Consider the following 14,619-nt stretch of genomic DNA (forward strand, 5'->3'; position numbering starts at 1 on the left):
TGTTGAACATTTGTAATGCTGGTATTTGTATGATGAATGGTGAAGTCCGGATAAGATCTTATTCTAAAATATTAACTTCACCATCTTTGAGGGCTATACATTCAGAGACTATAACACAGTCAACACATTCTGCTTGACTCGAAAGCTTTTACTGTGGGTGGAGCATGGTCTGAGCACTACTAAGAATGGTATGAAAGAATTGAGCTATGTTCTTTTTTTTTGGGGGGGGGGGAGTTGGTTAAAACTTTTATTCATCACTGATTAATTGCAACTCCCCCCCCTTTTTTTTTGAGCTATATTCTTAACATAAGAGCTCCTGACCACTAGTTGGGGGAGCCAGACATCCAAGAGTAACCTCAAAACACGCCAGTAAGTGCAAAAAATAACAGAAATCGTGTGAAATTAAATGCTGACGTGCTAGGGCTATCCTTGGAGAAACTCGAGCCCCTTTCCATATACGTTTTTATGTGCGGTTCAACCTAAGTAGGTTATTCAGAGGTCTTTACACTAAACACTAAACGCTAAATATCAAATACTAAAGCTGCCCGTGCTGATGCGGCCCCGGGTATCCCCCAGGAGAGGGCGGGCTAAGGGTCAGGAACCGGCGCTCTTCAGAGACCTCTGTGCAGCTCATCAGTGCGGTGGTCCCCCTGTGGCTCTGCTCCTGGGGGAAGCTCCCCGTTAGCGGGCCTCGGGTGAAACGGGGGTCCCCGCTCCTGAATGAATGGCTGAGCTGGTGCCACGCCTCCGCCCGGTCGCCCTCGGCCAAGCTGCGGTCCTGGGCGCCTGCGCTCCCCTCCCAGCCTCCTCTATGGCTCTTCTTCCAGCCTGTATCCTTCATCGACGTCTTCCTACTATTTAAAGCAGGCCCTATTATTTAAACATCTTTTTTTTCTTTTTAGCTCCAGCTTCACTAAAAAGATTCCTTCTTCTTCTTCTTCTTCCCTCCCCCAACTCCTGGCTCCAGCTTCTGATTTCCAGGGGTCACTTGGGTTACAGTGGGGTTCACGGCTTCTCCGGTTCTGGTGCGGCAGCCCCGCCCCCGCCCGCCCAGGCCTCTTGAACACATACAGAATGGGGGGACGGGGGGCCGGGGGGGGGGGGGTGCTCACCACAAAGCTAAACTGGGAATTCTGCGGAGCTACGGCTTCTGAAGAAGGAAAGGGTTCTGCCTCCTCCCGCGACCTGAACGACTTAACTTACTTGCTGTTCGCTAAAGGCAAGGACAACGTCTCCTTCGCCTGACAAGGAGCTTCCTGGTGGTGGGCGCTGCCCTTTCGTTTCTTTTTCGGAGCCTTCATCCCCGCCACTTTGAGACACGGGATGGCTCTTAATTATTTTTGTGTGTGTGTGCAAACTATCCCCTCTCAGCTTTGAGTTTATAGGCTACACGGAAACGTCCTTTAGCCCGTTAGGCAAAGAAGGGGTTAAATACCAACAACCTGCTGAATTCTGGGGGTTTCCTTCCCCGACTTCAGAAATGAGAGCTACCGGGAAGGGACATTTTGCCCAAGGTAAAGATGAGAACCATTCCCTTCCACGGGCAGGCTTCTGCCCCAAACAAGAATGGCTACCCACGCGCACACAAAGGGTGCCATTCCCCCGAGTAAAAGTGGCTGGCCCCGGTTTGCACTGGGCGCCCAGTTCCAACATGGCGCTCACGAGCCTCACCGGACACAGCGCAACTCCCAGGACCCCATCGGGCCCATCACGTCAGACGACGCGAGCCTCAGCCGGAAGTGAAGGAAAAAGCGCTCCAGCCCGCGGCGCCTGCGCAGAAGGCTGTAGACGCTGTGAAGCAGGAGGCACTTGGGATCGTCCGCAGGATTGGGACTGCCACAGAGGCCGCCACGGAGCCCGCCGGAGCTACCGTTCCTCTCGCAGCTGCCGCCGCTGCCCGAGTCGGAACCGTCGGGCCGCAGCCGCCGGCAATGCCGCGAAGGAAGGTGAGAGGAACGGGACCGGAGGGATGGCGGGTGTCTAAGGACAAGTCGATTGAGCAGCGTGACGCAGTTGGTCACGCTCCACAGACAGCCTCTGGGTTCCAACTTCCCGACCCCCCGAATCTAGCTCCGCAACCCTCTCTTCCGTCCAGATCCTACAGAAAAATGTGGGCCCGACGCTGGCCTTGGCCTGTGCTAGCAACTATTCCCGCCCTCTGCTTGCCTGGCTCGGAGGCGTTCTTCTCGTTAATTGGTCGCTGAAACGTCTAGAAGCATATTGATTGGCTGGTGACACCGCCCATTTGGGCCCAACGGTTACCTCCCCGCGTGCGGGGGAGGTGTCTGAGCCTGGCCCCGCAGCTCTCGGATTGGCTGTAGAGAACGATCCCTCCTCTCTTGATTGGCTGAGGTTGGCAGTCTGTCCCGTGGGGGTGCGGCTTAGCGGGACTACGATTGGGTGGCACGAATCCCCGCCCTCTGGGCCTGGTGATGCTGTAAATGGAGAGGCGGGGTTTTGGAGCATCCTTCCTTTCCCGGCGGGGGGCACAACAAAGCAGAGACTCTGGGTGATAGAGAACCAGCGCCCACTCCCAAGGGATCCCACTGTGACATTGCATCCCAGCCGTAATTTTTCCGTATTAGCTTAGTTGGACAGCGCCTAGAAAATGCATTTCGTAAAATCAGAAACTTCCTAAAAGTACATGGGACTTAGGAGATCACCCCCATCCCTTCTTTTTACAGCTGAACAGAGAGAGGCCTAAAGGAGTGCCCCAAGATACTCAATTAGGCGATGGCTGTGCCAGCATTACAGAACAAATCTAATTCAACAGTTTTTTAAAAATGTATTTTTATTGATTTCAGAGAGGAAGGGAGAGAAACATCAGTAATGAATCACTGATCGGCTGCCTCCTGCTGGGGATCCAGCCCTAAACCTTACTGGGGATTTAGCCCCAAACCCCACCTGGAATCCAGCCTTGACCCACTGAGCCACATCGCAGGGCATAATTCAACAAATTTTTATTGACTAGTCGCTATGTGCTGGTTGCTGGGGAGTCAAAAATTAAACATAATCACTGGCTTTAAAAAATCTGATGGGGGGCGGGCAGGGAAACAGGCATATAAATACCTGTAGAAGGATCTAGTAAATTCTCTACTTAGAAGTATATAGACAAAGTTATGGAAGGCAAGTGTGGGAGCAAGTAATGCTGCTCCGGAGTAGGATGGGAGTGGATCAGGGAAAGCCAGAGAGAAGAGGTCAAGTCAGGAAGGGATGGTCAGAGATGATCAGTGATTCAATAACTGATAACTGGACTACATGGGTAACTGGACTAGATGACCTTTGGTCTCCCCCTCCCTTCCCATCCTATTGATTTACTGTGATTCTGGGGCTTCTGCTCATTTCTGAGCAGATTGCCCTTGAACTAGTTGGAAAGCTGGGTGGTATCTTGCTCATTTCTGCAGAAATTTTTCTCTTCACAGAAATTTTCAAATAAATTATTTGCATTTTTCTAAGGCCTCCTAAAATGACCTACATTGGTAGATGTTTATGTTAAAGCTCACCGAATGCAGGAATAGTATTGGTGCCTTGGAATAGGTCCAGTCTCCCCAAATACAAAGAGCTCTTAAACATGTCAGTTTGTTCTTTGTTACTTATTTGGTGGCAAAACCTGTCCTAAACGGTCCTGAGGTTACTTGCAGTTTTTGCATGCCTTCTTTAGTGTGATTATTTACATATGATAAAGTGTTTATCTAAAAAATTATGAATTCTAAACACAAGTGGCCCTACGGGTTTTGAATAAAGACTAGGGGACTTGCAGTGTGAAGCTTTGTATATTTTTTTTTTTGCAAATGCTATTCCCTTTCTGGGTTAGTAAAAGATGTATAGTGTTAATGCCCAACTGATGAAAGTTATCCTAATGGCTAATTATGCCTTTGGAGGCTAATAATTGACAAATAATTATTAATTGAAAAGACAATAAAACCTCTGTTTCTGAATGCCTATAAGTCTTCTTGTGCAAGCTGCCCCCCTTTTTAAGCCCTTTTGTTATTCATGTGGAGAAACTTCAAAGGTAGATAATATAAGAAAGAAGAATTTTACTCTTTCTCTGCTTAAATTCTCTTAGGATCAGAGTTGACCATGATATTTTGAATTAGTGTATGGCTTTAAAAAATGTATTAGCTATTCATGGAGACTTTGAACAAAAACTCCCTAAAGTTAAGTGGAGGCAAGCACTAACATTTTCCTCACTGCCTTGGACTTATATATAAAGCATGGCTATTATGTCAGCCAGATCATTTTGAGTTGCATACTTTTATTTCCAGTTTATGATGCTGACCTCCACATGGACTTGTTTTAGAATTAATCCTAATACAGGAAAAATTAATTCTCTTCATTTATTTAATGAGGATGCATTATTTGTAGGCTGTTCATTTAAATGTTTTAAATAAAGGGAGGTTGACTGTTGAATTCTTTCTTAGGTTTGAACTTCGCGTTTTCAGCATCACGGTTCGTTTTATTTCCAGTGTTAATACAAACCCACAGAGTAAATGCTTCTGTGCTAATGTCTGGATCTATGGTGTTACAGAGGAATGCAGGCAGTAGTTCAGATGGAACCGAAGATTCCGATTTTTCTACAGATCTCGAGCACACAGACAGTTCAGAGAGCGATGGCACATCTCGGAGATCTGCCCGAGTCACCCGCTCCTCAGCCCGGCTGAGCCAGAGTTCCCAAGGTAAAAGGCTTCCTTCTCCCTGCCTCGCCTCACAACCTGCTGACGGTCATCACATGTGTTAATGTGCAAACTGCCCTGTGGCTGATGTAGATGACAGAGTCTGGTGAATACAGAGCAAATGACAACAGAAGTATCAGGTCTTTAAATATGGTTCTGTGGGAGGCCTGGGTGGAGGTGCGAAAAGGGGGGGAAATGGAAGACATCTGTAATAATGTCAACAATAAAAAGAAAATTTAACCAAAAAAAAACCTCCCCAAATGGTTCGATTCTGTTGGGGGTGCTGTCTCACTTTTAGATCCAAACGAACTATGTCTGGTATAATGGATGTGTAGCTCATGAATGTCTTGAGTCATTTAACTTTTTTAGATTACAGTTTTCCTATCAGTAAAATGGGAATGTCATCCTGTCAGTTTCTGTTAGAATGGTTTCCAGTGGTTCTCAACCTGTGGGTCGCGAACAATGAAAATACATCCTGCATATCAGATATTTACATGACGATTCATAACAGTAGCAAAATTACAGTTATGAAGTAGCAACGAAAGTAATTTTATGGTTGGGGGTCATCACAGCATGAGGAACTGTATTAAAGGGTTTCGGCATTAGGAAGATTGAGAACCACTGGTTAGACTTAGGGACTTAAAGTAGTCTCTTGACAGTTGGTAGGGACTCAATACTTCTAAATCCATGTTTAATTCCATAATATAGTTAGATACACAATTAATAGTTGACTCAATATCAGTTGACTCAACTGATTTTGTAAATACCCAAAATTGCGTTTTGGTATAGAGAATCTCTGTGTTAAAAGTTTCTCCAGTGCAATTAGCCGCCTGAGCTTCTTAGATTTGGAAGGTACCCCTGACCCCTCTTGGCTCTGCTCTGGGATTCTCTGGGGAGGAAAGAAGGTTGCAGTTAACACAGAAAGCTCATGATCAGTAAGTGATAATATATTAAGGGGGGAAATGTAATATACTTTGAGCACTGAAATAGTGCTGATTTGGTTACTGCTGTGTGAGCATGAGAGAAAAACATAAGTTTTTCAAGCAAGAAAGTGGGAATAGTCTCTTACCTGTTCCTAACTTGATTTTTTAATTTAAAATTTCAGCTGAATTATAGCTGTTGTCTCTTGATTTCTCAATTTTTAAGTTTTATTTCTAGCACAATGGGAATATTGATAAATGGCTACTATAATTCAGGTACTATATCATGAATGGAATGCCATGATGGAAGAATCAGTTTCTGCCCTCAAGGACTGCTCAGTTTAGTGCAAGATAAAGATATGTAAAGTGATCATTGTAATGCATTGTGGTAAGAACTCAGAGAAGTTTGCATGGATTACTAGGGGACCCAAGAAATGGAGCAGCCAGATGATGGCAGGACTCCCAGATAGACAGTTTAAAGGATTTAGTAGGAATTTACAATTTGAAAGATGAGAAAGTGTCATCATAGGCAGAAGGAACAGTATATTTAAAGCAAAGAGCATAATGTTCTTAGAAAGCATTAATTGGCCATGCCCTGGACACGTAAAAGTTTAAGTATTCAAAACAGCTAAGAAACACATGAGCCCTGGGTCTCTTTCTGGTTGTTACACTTCATGACCACAGAGCTCTGGGGACACCATTCACAATGTAGCCCATGGAAGGCGGCCCTCTCTAAAGCAAAATGTAGACTACATTGTAAACGTAGCCCCCTGGCCGTGTGCAAACTGATAACCCAATTGTGTGCTAATTGACACACAAGTTTGAGAATTTCAATTTTCTCCTTGTTTAAAATATGCTTTAATTTCAGGTTTGAATTTCTTTTATTCCTTTTTTAAGTGTCATCAGTTTGGAAATGTAGAAAGACTGTTGGGTGCTTTAGAATAGGTTTTGCCATCCAAAATAATTTTAAAAGCTGTATTATCGCATTACCCTTTATGAGTCTATTATTTCTCTTCAGGGTTTCAGAAAGGGTAATTAGGAAGAGAAAAAGAGACCCCCAAGGAAAGGAAATATTTGTATATTGTTATACCGTTAGTAATAGAATACCTGTTATGGTGGGTTAGAGTAAGGAAAGAAAGAGAGGATGCAGCTATTATATATAAAGCACTAGATCTGTGTACCAAGTATCACGTTAAGTCCTTTACATAAGTTATTGAACTTACTCCTCACGACAAACATGAAGAGTGTGCTGCTAGTATTTTCCTTTTTAAAGATAAGGAAACGGGCTTGGAGAGATTAACAGCTAGTTGGTATGGAAGAGTGGAATTGAATCACGTTTAGCCGTGATTCCAGAACTTAAACTATTAATTCTACACAATATTTCATTTCTATGCCTGATTGAGGCTCTTTTGCTTATGTTTTATTTAATAAAATAGATATTTTAAAGATTTGTTGGACTTTGTGAAATGTGAAGAGGATGAATCATGTGGATGGGAAATAGACTTCCTTGTTTTTTCTTTAAATGTTATATTATCTTTTCAGATTCCAGCCCTGTTCGAAATCTGCCGTCTTTTGGCGCCGAGGAGCCTGTTTATTCTACCAGGAGAGTGACCCGCAGTCAGCAGCAGCCTGCCCCAGTGACTCCGAAAAAATACCCACTGCGGCAGACTCGTTCGTCTGGCTCAGAAACTGAGCAAGTGGTTGACTTTTCCGATAGAGGTGAGCGGGTATGCCATTCCAGAGAGGGTGGGTCAGTTTCTTCGTAAGGGAGGCTTGGAGCCACTGCAGACAGATGCCTAATACTGACACTATCTCAGCCACGCCCATGCTGTTTGCCTGATTCCTTTCTTATATCTTGCTGAGGACAGTTCGGTACTAGAATATTCTTGCGGTCCAGAGTAGCCGGATCTAAGAAATTGGACCTGCAATAGGCAAAAGGGTCTGGGTACCTCTTACTCAGAGGTGAAGAAGGCTTGGACCAGATTTTCTTTTCTTTTTTAAATAAGTTTTTAATTTTAATTATAGTTGACATTCAGTATTAATTTGTTAGTTTCAGGTGTACAGTGTAGTAGTTAGACAATTATATAATTTGCAAAGTGATCCTCCTGATAATTCTGCTACCTACCTGTTAGCATACATAGTTATTTATTTATTTATTTATTTATTTATTTTTTTCATAGTTATTTATTTTTAAAAAAATACATTTTATTGATTTTTACAGAGAGGAAGGGAGAGGGATAGAGTCAGAAATATCGACGAGAGAGAAACATCAATCAGCTGCCTCCTGCACACTCCCCACTGGGGATGTGCCCGCAACCAAGGTACATGCCCTTGACCGGAACCGAACCTGGGACCCTTGAGTCCACAGGCCGACCCTCCATCCGCTGAGCCAAACCGGTTAGGGCTATACATAGTTATTAAATTGTCATTGGCTATATTCCCTATGTTGTATTCTACATCCCCATAACTATTTTGCAACTACCAATTTGTACTTTTTAATCCCATTACTCTTTTCATCCAGTCCCCCAACCCCCTCCCATCTGGTAACCTTCAGTTTGTTCTCTGTATCTATGAGTCTGTTTCTGTTTTGCTTGTTCATTTATTTTGTTCTTTAGAATCCACATATAAGTGAAATCATACGGTATTTCTTTTTCTCTGACTTATTTCACTTAGCAGAATACCCTCTAGGTCCATCCATGTTTATGGACCAGGTTTTCTTACAGCCATGCTTATCAGTCCAGTTATCTCTGAGTTTTTGAGAAGAGGTGCCGTTTAGTAATGGGAATGGTAAGCTATCGAGATTGTGATTCACCAGCCCAAATCAGAGACCTTTGAGCAGAGGTTTTAGACTGGTGAGTTTCTAGCCTGCCAACATGGTTGGTTGGTTTGCTTGCACAGTATTTACATTTTAAAAAAATGTGTTGCCAGTATTTGAAAATACAGAAATTGTATCTGAAAACCTGGGCTACTAGTTTCTTTTACAAATTGGGAAGCTCTGGGAAGACTAGGTGGCCCCTCGCCCACAGTTAATAATTGGCTAGAGCTGAATGGTAGTTGTCCCTAGAGATGGACAATCATCTTTCTATTTGGCCTTGCTCAGCCCCTGTAGGCATTTGGTTTGCAACACTTGATTTAAAATTTTTCTTTTTTTACTTTATTGATTTTAGAGAGGGAGGAAGGGAGAGAACCCGCAACACAGACGTGTGCCCTGATCAGGAATTGAACCTGTGACCTTTTGGTGCACTGGACGACACTCCAACCAACTGAGCCATATTGGCCAAGGCTGCAACTCCTGATTTAGAGTTTGGAATTGGAATTGTTTGATTACCAACAGCTAACTCAAGAGTCAGGTCTATTCACACTTTCACACCAAGTCTGTTCAGTGTCATCCAGAAAGACAAAACATTTTCATTTGTCTTCCATCCTGTGTATCTCCTAGAAATAGAGTGGGATGGTAATGTTTTTAAAAAAAATTTTCCATCCAGTTTTGATTAGCCATGATTGAGGGCTTAGGAGAAACACAGATAAGTAAAATGTATTAGGGAAACTCAAAATTTAAATTTTAGTCAGAATTTAAAGTTGCACAAAAGGAACAATGTTCATTTTTTTGTTTTTCATTTAGCTTTTGTAGCAGATAAATAGCTAAAAGTTACTGGTCAAATCATAGAAGATCTGGGAAGACCATAAACACTTCTGAATAGTAAACCTCTAACTAAATGAACCCTTTTCACAAGTTCTACCAATTGCTTTTATTGTAGAAACTAAAAATACAGCTGATCATGATGAGTCTCCACCTCGAACACCAACTGGAAACGCACCTTCTTCTGAGTCTGACATAGATATCTCCAGCCCCAACGTGTCTCATGATGAGAGCATTGCCAAGGACATGTCCCTGAAAGACTCGGGCAGCGACCTCTCTCATCGCCCCAAGCGCCGTCGCTTCCATGAAAGCTATAATTTTAACATGAAGTGTCCTACACCAGGCTGTAACTCTCTAGGTAAGTGTGCCCCAACTTTATGACACCCTGTGTTCTGTGGTTCTCTCTCCCTCCAGAATTAGAATCACCCAGAAATGTTTCATGTTCCGTTGTGATCTAGCTTCTTAGGTTCTTCAGTGGCCACATGCTCAGAGTAACAATGAACTGCCCACTTGAATAAAAGCATTTCTGCTTCGTGGCCTACTGTCCGTAATAATAGATCTGGAAATTAACTGGGATGCAGTATTCAGTTTAAATTGAGAGCTTTTCCCATGGGAAAAGTCTCTCCTTTTTCTAGCAAAAATGAAACAGAAGACCAGTTATTTTCCAGTATCTCATTGTATGGTACATGGTATAAGCTTAATGAGGATTAATAGAGTATAAGCTAGTGAAGAATAGTGGTGATAGGGCCATCGCTGTTAAATGAGGAAAACAGATTACTTATCAGGAGGCAATTAAACTAAAAGACTACAGATGAAACTCTGGACTTTTGTGACTTCAGTGGTTTTTGGTCCTGTGGCTTTGTGTATTTAATAAATACAAACTAGATAAATATTTCTTCTCATACAGAATATTTTATTGTTTTCTTCTGACAGACTTTGAATCCTTACGGAGGGATTCTTGTCACGGCTTAAACCTTATTTGTACTCTCTAGGTGAGCTTAGATGCAAATGTTAGACTTAGGCTTTTGTCTAGAGTTGGAAGGTGCTGGTTGGGAGATAAGGGGCCTTTCATTACTCAGATTTAGCCTTTGAATGTGGCTACCAGGTTCAGGAAAAAAGGTAGACCAGAGTAAGTCGCTGCTATGCAGGCTACCAGTGCATTTTTCCTAGTATTTTATTTATTTGAATATATTCCTGATTTTAGCAGCAGTTTCTCAAAAAAAAAAAAAAAAAATTAACCATAAAAAGGCATAAAATAGAGCAAAAGTTCCTCTGAATGCTGTAATAATTATCCTTCAAGATAATTGTTTCAGGCCTAAATCAATTTCCTTGGGATAAATAATGAAAAACTAAGAATAGGTGTCATCATATAAACCCCAGTACAAGCAAGAGTTAGCTAATGTACTTTAAGAGGGTAAGGGAATCTGCTAGTCACTATCCATGCATCCCTAAATTGTACTTTTATTTTATATATACTAGTAGTGGCCCGGTGCATGGATTCATACACATTGAAAGGAAATTAGAAGAAAGCTTTATAGTGAGAGCTTTATATGTATCATGCACGCGTGAGTCAACATTTGTTTTTAAATTGCCAGTGCACATCATGTACCGGTCAGTTGTTTGGTTGGACCAGCAGATGGTCGGTCGCTTAGCCTTTTTTATTTATAGATGTTTAACCAGCCATTCAATAAATATTTATTGAATATTTGCCATGTGTCAGACACTTTTTAAAGTTCTGGTGATGTCTGGCAGGTGTGGCTCAGTGGTTGAGTATTGACCCATGAATTGGGGTCACAGTTCAGTTCCTGGTCAAGGCACATGCCTGGGTTGTGTGCTCAGTTCCCAAAAGGGGGCGTGCAGGAGGTAGCCTATCAGTGATTCTCTCATCATTGATGTTTCTCTCTCTCTCTCTCTCTCTCTCTCTCCCTCCCTCTCTCACTCCTTCCCTCTCCCTCCCTCTCCCCCCCCTCCCTCTCTCCCTCTCCCTTTCCCTTCCCCTACCTCTCTGAAATCAATAAACATATTTAAAAGTAAATAAAGTTCTGGTGATATGGTTGTGACTATGTCTAAATCCCAATTCTCTTGGAGGTAGCTAACTGGGAAAGGCAAACCAGATAGCTACATATATTGATTAACTAGAGATACATGCTATGGAGGAAAATACATAGTATGGTGTGCGAAGAGGGTAGAATATTGTTTGTGCATGCGCACACACAGTAGATTAGGGAAAGCCACTCTGATACCTTGACATTTGAGGAGAAACCTGAAAGAAGTGAGAGAGAGCCATGTGAGTATCAGGGGAATAAGTGGTAAGCTTAGAGGGAACCGCGGTGCAACAGGTCTGGGGCAGGAGAGTGCTTAAGCAATGTGAGGCGCACTTCAGCGCCATTATGCCTGGGGCAGAGTGACCGGAATGGAGAAGAGGAGATGAAGTCAGAGTGGGGGTCTAATTGTGCGTTAGTTATGCCCAGGGCTTAGCCCCCTTAGTGAGGTAGACCAGAGGGTAAATATAGAGGTGCTGGGTCAGAGGAAAGTTTATTTTGACTTTTGGTTTTATTTTATTGGCAGAGTTTGAAATGTATGAACCTGAGCTTCCAAAATTATTCTTGATCCTGTTCTACTCTTTATCATAGGCAAAGCAATGGCATTAACTTAAAAAAATTTTTGGTATGGAAGTGTTATGTGCCTGTGAAAAGTTAAAACCCTATAAGAGGGCTTGAAGTACATAAGTAAAAATTCTTCCTTCATATGCCCCAGATAAAAGCTACTGTTGGTAATTTTTATGAGTGCTTCTAGTTAGTTTCTATAAATACAGTATAAGCACACGTATATGTACACATATGTCTTTTGTTTTGGTATTCATAAAAAGGAAAATCCACAATGGTTGGTTTGATATCTTGGGTATTTTACATTATTAGCACTTAGAGGGTACAGAGCATTCCATTGTATTGATAGTTCATAAATTACTTAAATTGTCCTATGTTGATTGACATTTAGATTACTTTTCATTTTTACCTATTTTGATTAGTACTTGTATGTGTGCATTTGGTGTTTTTAGAAAATCTGTTGGATAGCAATGGCTAGGTCAATAGATCAGCTGTCCTTTTAAAATTTTTTTTTTTAAATACATTTTATTGATTTTTTACAGAGAGGAAGGGAGAGGGATAGAGAATTAGAAACATCGATGAGGGAGAAACATCGATCAGCTGCCTCCTGCACACCCCCCACTGGGGATGTGCCCGCAACCAAGGTACATGCCCTTGACCGGAATCGAACCTGGGACCTTTCAGTCCGCAGTCCAGCGCTCTGTCCACTGAGCCAAACCGGTCAGGGCCCTTTTAAAATTTTTAATATAGACACATTAAATTAGTTTTAGTTTACATATAAAGTAAAACATGAATAATTTACTCAGAAGTTATAAATGCACAATATCTAAAAAGGCTTGCCGTAGCAGTGATACTTTAGATTTTATATACTGGTTTTGACCACTGGGGGTAGTTTTTGTGCCCAAGATAAAAATGTATGGATTTCTAAAAATTACCTATATATATATATATATATATATATATATACATAAAAGGCTAAGTGACCGTCCAACCGACCGTTACATATGATGCGCACTGGCAATTTAAAAATAAATGTTGACTCGCACATGCGCGATACATATAAAGCTCTTGCTGGCGCCAATTGCACGTATGTGTTTCAATCTGTCATTGTCGATCATGAATTTAGTTGACACTTCTATTATAGAGAAAGGGCAAATAGCGATATTAAAATATTTCTTCTAATTAATTTCCTTTTACTGTGCACGAATCCATGCACCGGGCCACTAGCATTTTACAGTTCCAGAGAAATGGCAGTCTGTGTATCATATATTCCCATCTCCTTGAAAACTTGGGACTATTTTTGCCCTTTAAAGCTTATTCTATAAATCATGAAGTAATTTTTTTATTTCTTTTTTCCCCCATGAAGTATAATTTTTTAAATTCCAGTGTCTCATTTACACAAAATTAAATGTCTTTTTTTATGAAAGAAAGGTAAAGATATCCATAGACTAGTGATTTAACTTAGCCAATTTATCTTTTTATGCCACTTGCATTCTCTCACCATCCCTCTCTATCTTAGGTGTTTTATAAACTTTTGGTTGAGATGTTTAAAAAGGAAATAATTTTCAATTCCCTGTATGTTTTCAGCACATGAAAAATAGAAAAATGAGGAGATGCCCCTTTAGGTAAAATGAGCCTTTTTGTATTGTTATTCCTAACATTTTCTCCTCATAGTGGCCTTGTGCAAACTGCCTGTTTAAAAGTTTGATTATGGCCAAAACCGGTTTGGCTCAGTGGATAGAGCGTCGGTCTGCGGACTGAAAGGTCCCAGGTTCGATTCCAGTCAAGGGCATGTACCTGGGTTGCAGGCATATCCCCAGTAGGAGATGTGCAGGAGGCAGCTGATCGATGTTTCTCTCTCATCGATGTTTCTAACTCTCTATCTCTCTCCCTTCCTCTCTGTAAAAAATCAATAAAATATATTTTTTAAAAAAAAAAAAGTTTGATTATGGAAGAAGCCTAAATCTTTAAATGAAACCAGCCCCACCACCCAGATAAGGAATATATTTAATTTGGTCCAAAACTATCAAATATATTTGCTTATATGAATAGAAAAGGCCATTTCCTTCTTCATTTTTTATGTTTCTGTTGATTATTGAAAGAAGTTCATCAGGTAGGATAAAATTGCATAATATGAAGTACACTTGTTACCTTATGACTTGATCAGTTTAGCATAGGAAAATTAAATTCTGCCAAAAGAGAATATTCCTGCTTGTGATTTTGTGCCTTTATTATAAGTGTATGGCTTTATGACATTTTGCAGTTTGAGAAATACATCATCAGAACAGAAGGAATTACAATTTATATTGAACATACACAAGTATCCTCAAATATTGCCACATTCAACCTGTGGAAGGAAAGAATTTATTGTGGGTGCAACTCATGGTCCTTAGTAGCACTTACCTCTTTTGGATTCAATCTGTCTGATTCAATCTGTTTGACCAGACATATTTGATAAAAATTATATGGCAAAAAACCAGGTTTGTTATGGAGAAAAACAGCACTTTCTAAGCTTAAATATTCTATCTTGAAATTAAGTTTTCCCCTCCTTTAACAGGACATCTTACAGGAAAACATGAGAGACATTTTTCCATCTCAGGATGCCCGCTTTATCACAACCTCTCAGCTGACGAGTGCAAGGTAATTATGTTCTCGTTTATTCAACATGTACTTACCACAAGTGCTCACCATTTGCCAGGCACTTTGCTAAATAGTGGAGATCCAGTGTGGACAGTGGGCAAGGTCCTCCCTCTTAAATTCTAGTGGAGGAAACATCATAT

At 41.5% G+C, this 14,619-nt stretch overlaps 1 protein-coding gene across 5 annotated transcripts in view; it reads left to right on the forward strand.

Annotated features, from left to right (window-relative positions):
* The first annotated feature begins 1,636 nt into the window (after nucleotides 1–1,636).
* The window catches only part of KAT7 (lysine acetyltransferase 7), a 33,558-nt gene continuing 20,575 nt past the window's right edge, over nucleotides 1,637–14,619 (forward strand). For 3 of the 5 annotated variants that reach the window (XM_036339618.1, XM_036339619.1, XM_036339622.1), the window contains exons 1-5: nucleotides 1,637–1,946; nucleotides 4,422–4,676; nucleotides 7,136–7,312; nucleotides 9,352–9,591; nucleotides 14,397–14,479. In XM_036339618.1, the coding sequence (XP_036195511.1) occupies nucleotides 1,652–1,946; nucleotides 4,422–4,676; nucleotides 7,136–7,312; nucleotides 9,352–9,591; nucleotides 14,397–14,479 (1,050 nt within the window). In that variant the 5' untranslated portion in view covers nucleotides 1,637–1,651. The remainder of the gene's footprint in view (nucleotides 1,947–4,421; nucleotides 4,677–7,135; nucleotides 7,313–9,351; nucleotides 9,592–14,396; nucleotides 14,480–14,619) is intronic. The other 2 variants (XM_036339620.1, XM_036339621.1) reach the window with 1 other exon arrangement.

This window comes from Myotis myotis, unplaced genomic scaffold, assembly GCF_014108235.1.
Source record: "Myotis myotis isolate mMyoMyo1 unplaced genomic scaffold, mMyoMyo1.p scaffold_m19_p_17, whole genome shotgun sequence".
NCBI lineage: Eukaryota > Metazoa > Chordata > Mammalia > Chiroptera > Vespertilionidae > Myotis > Myotis myotis.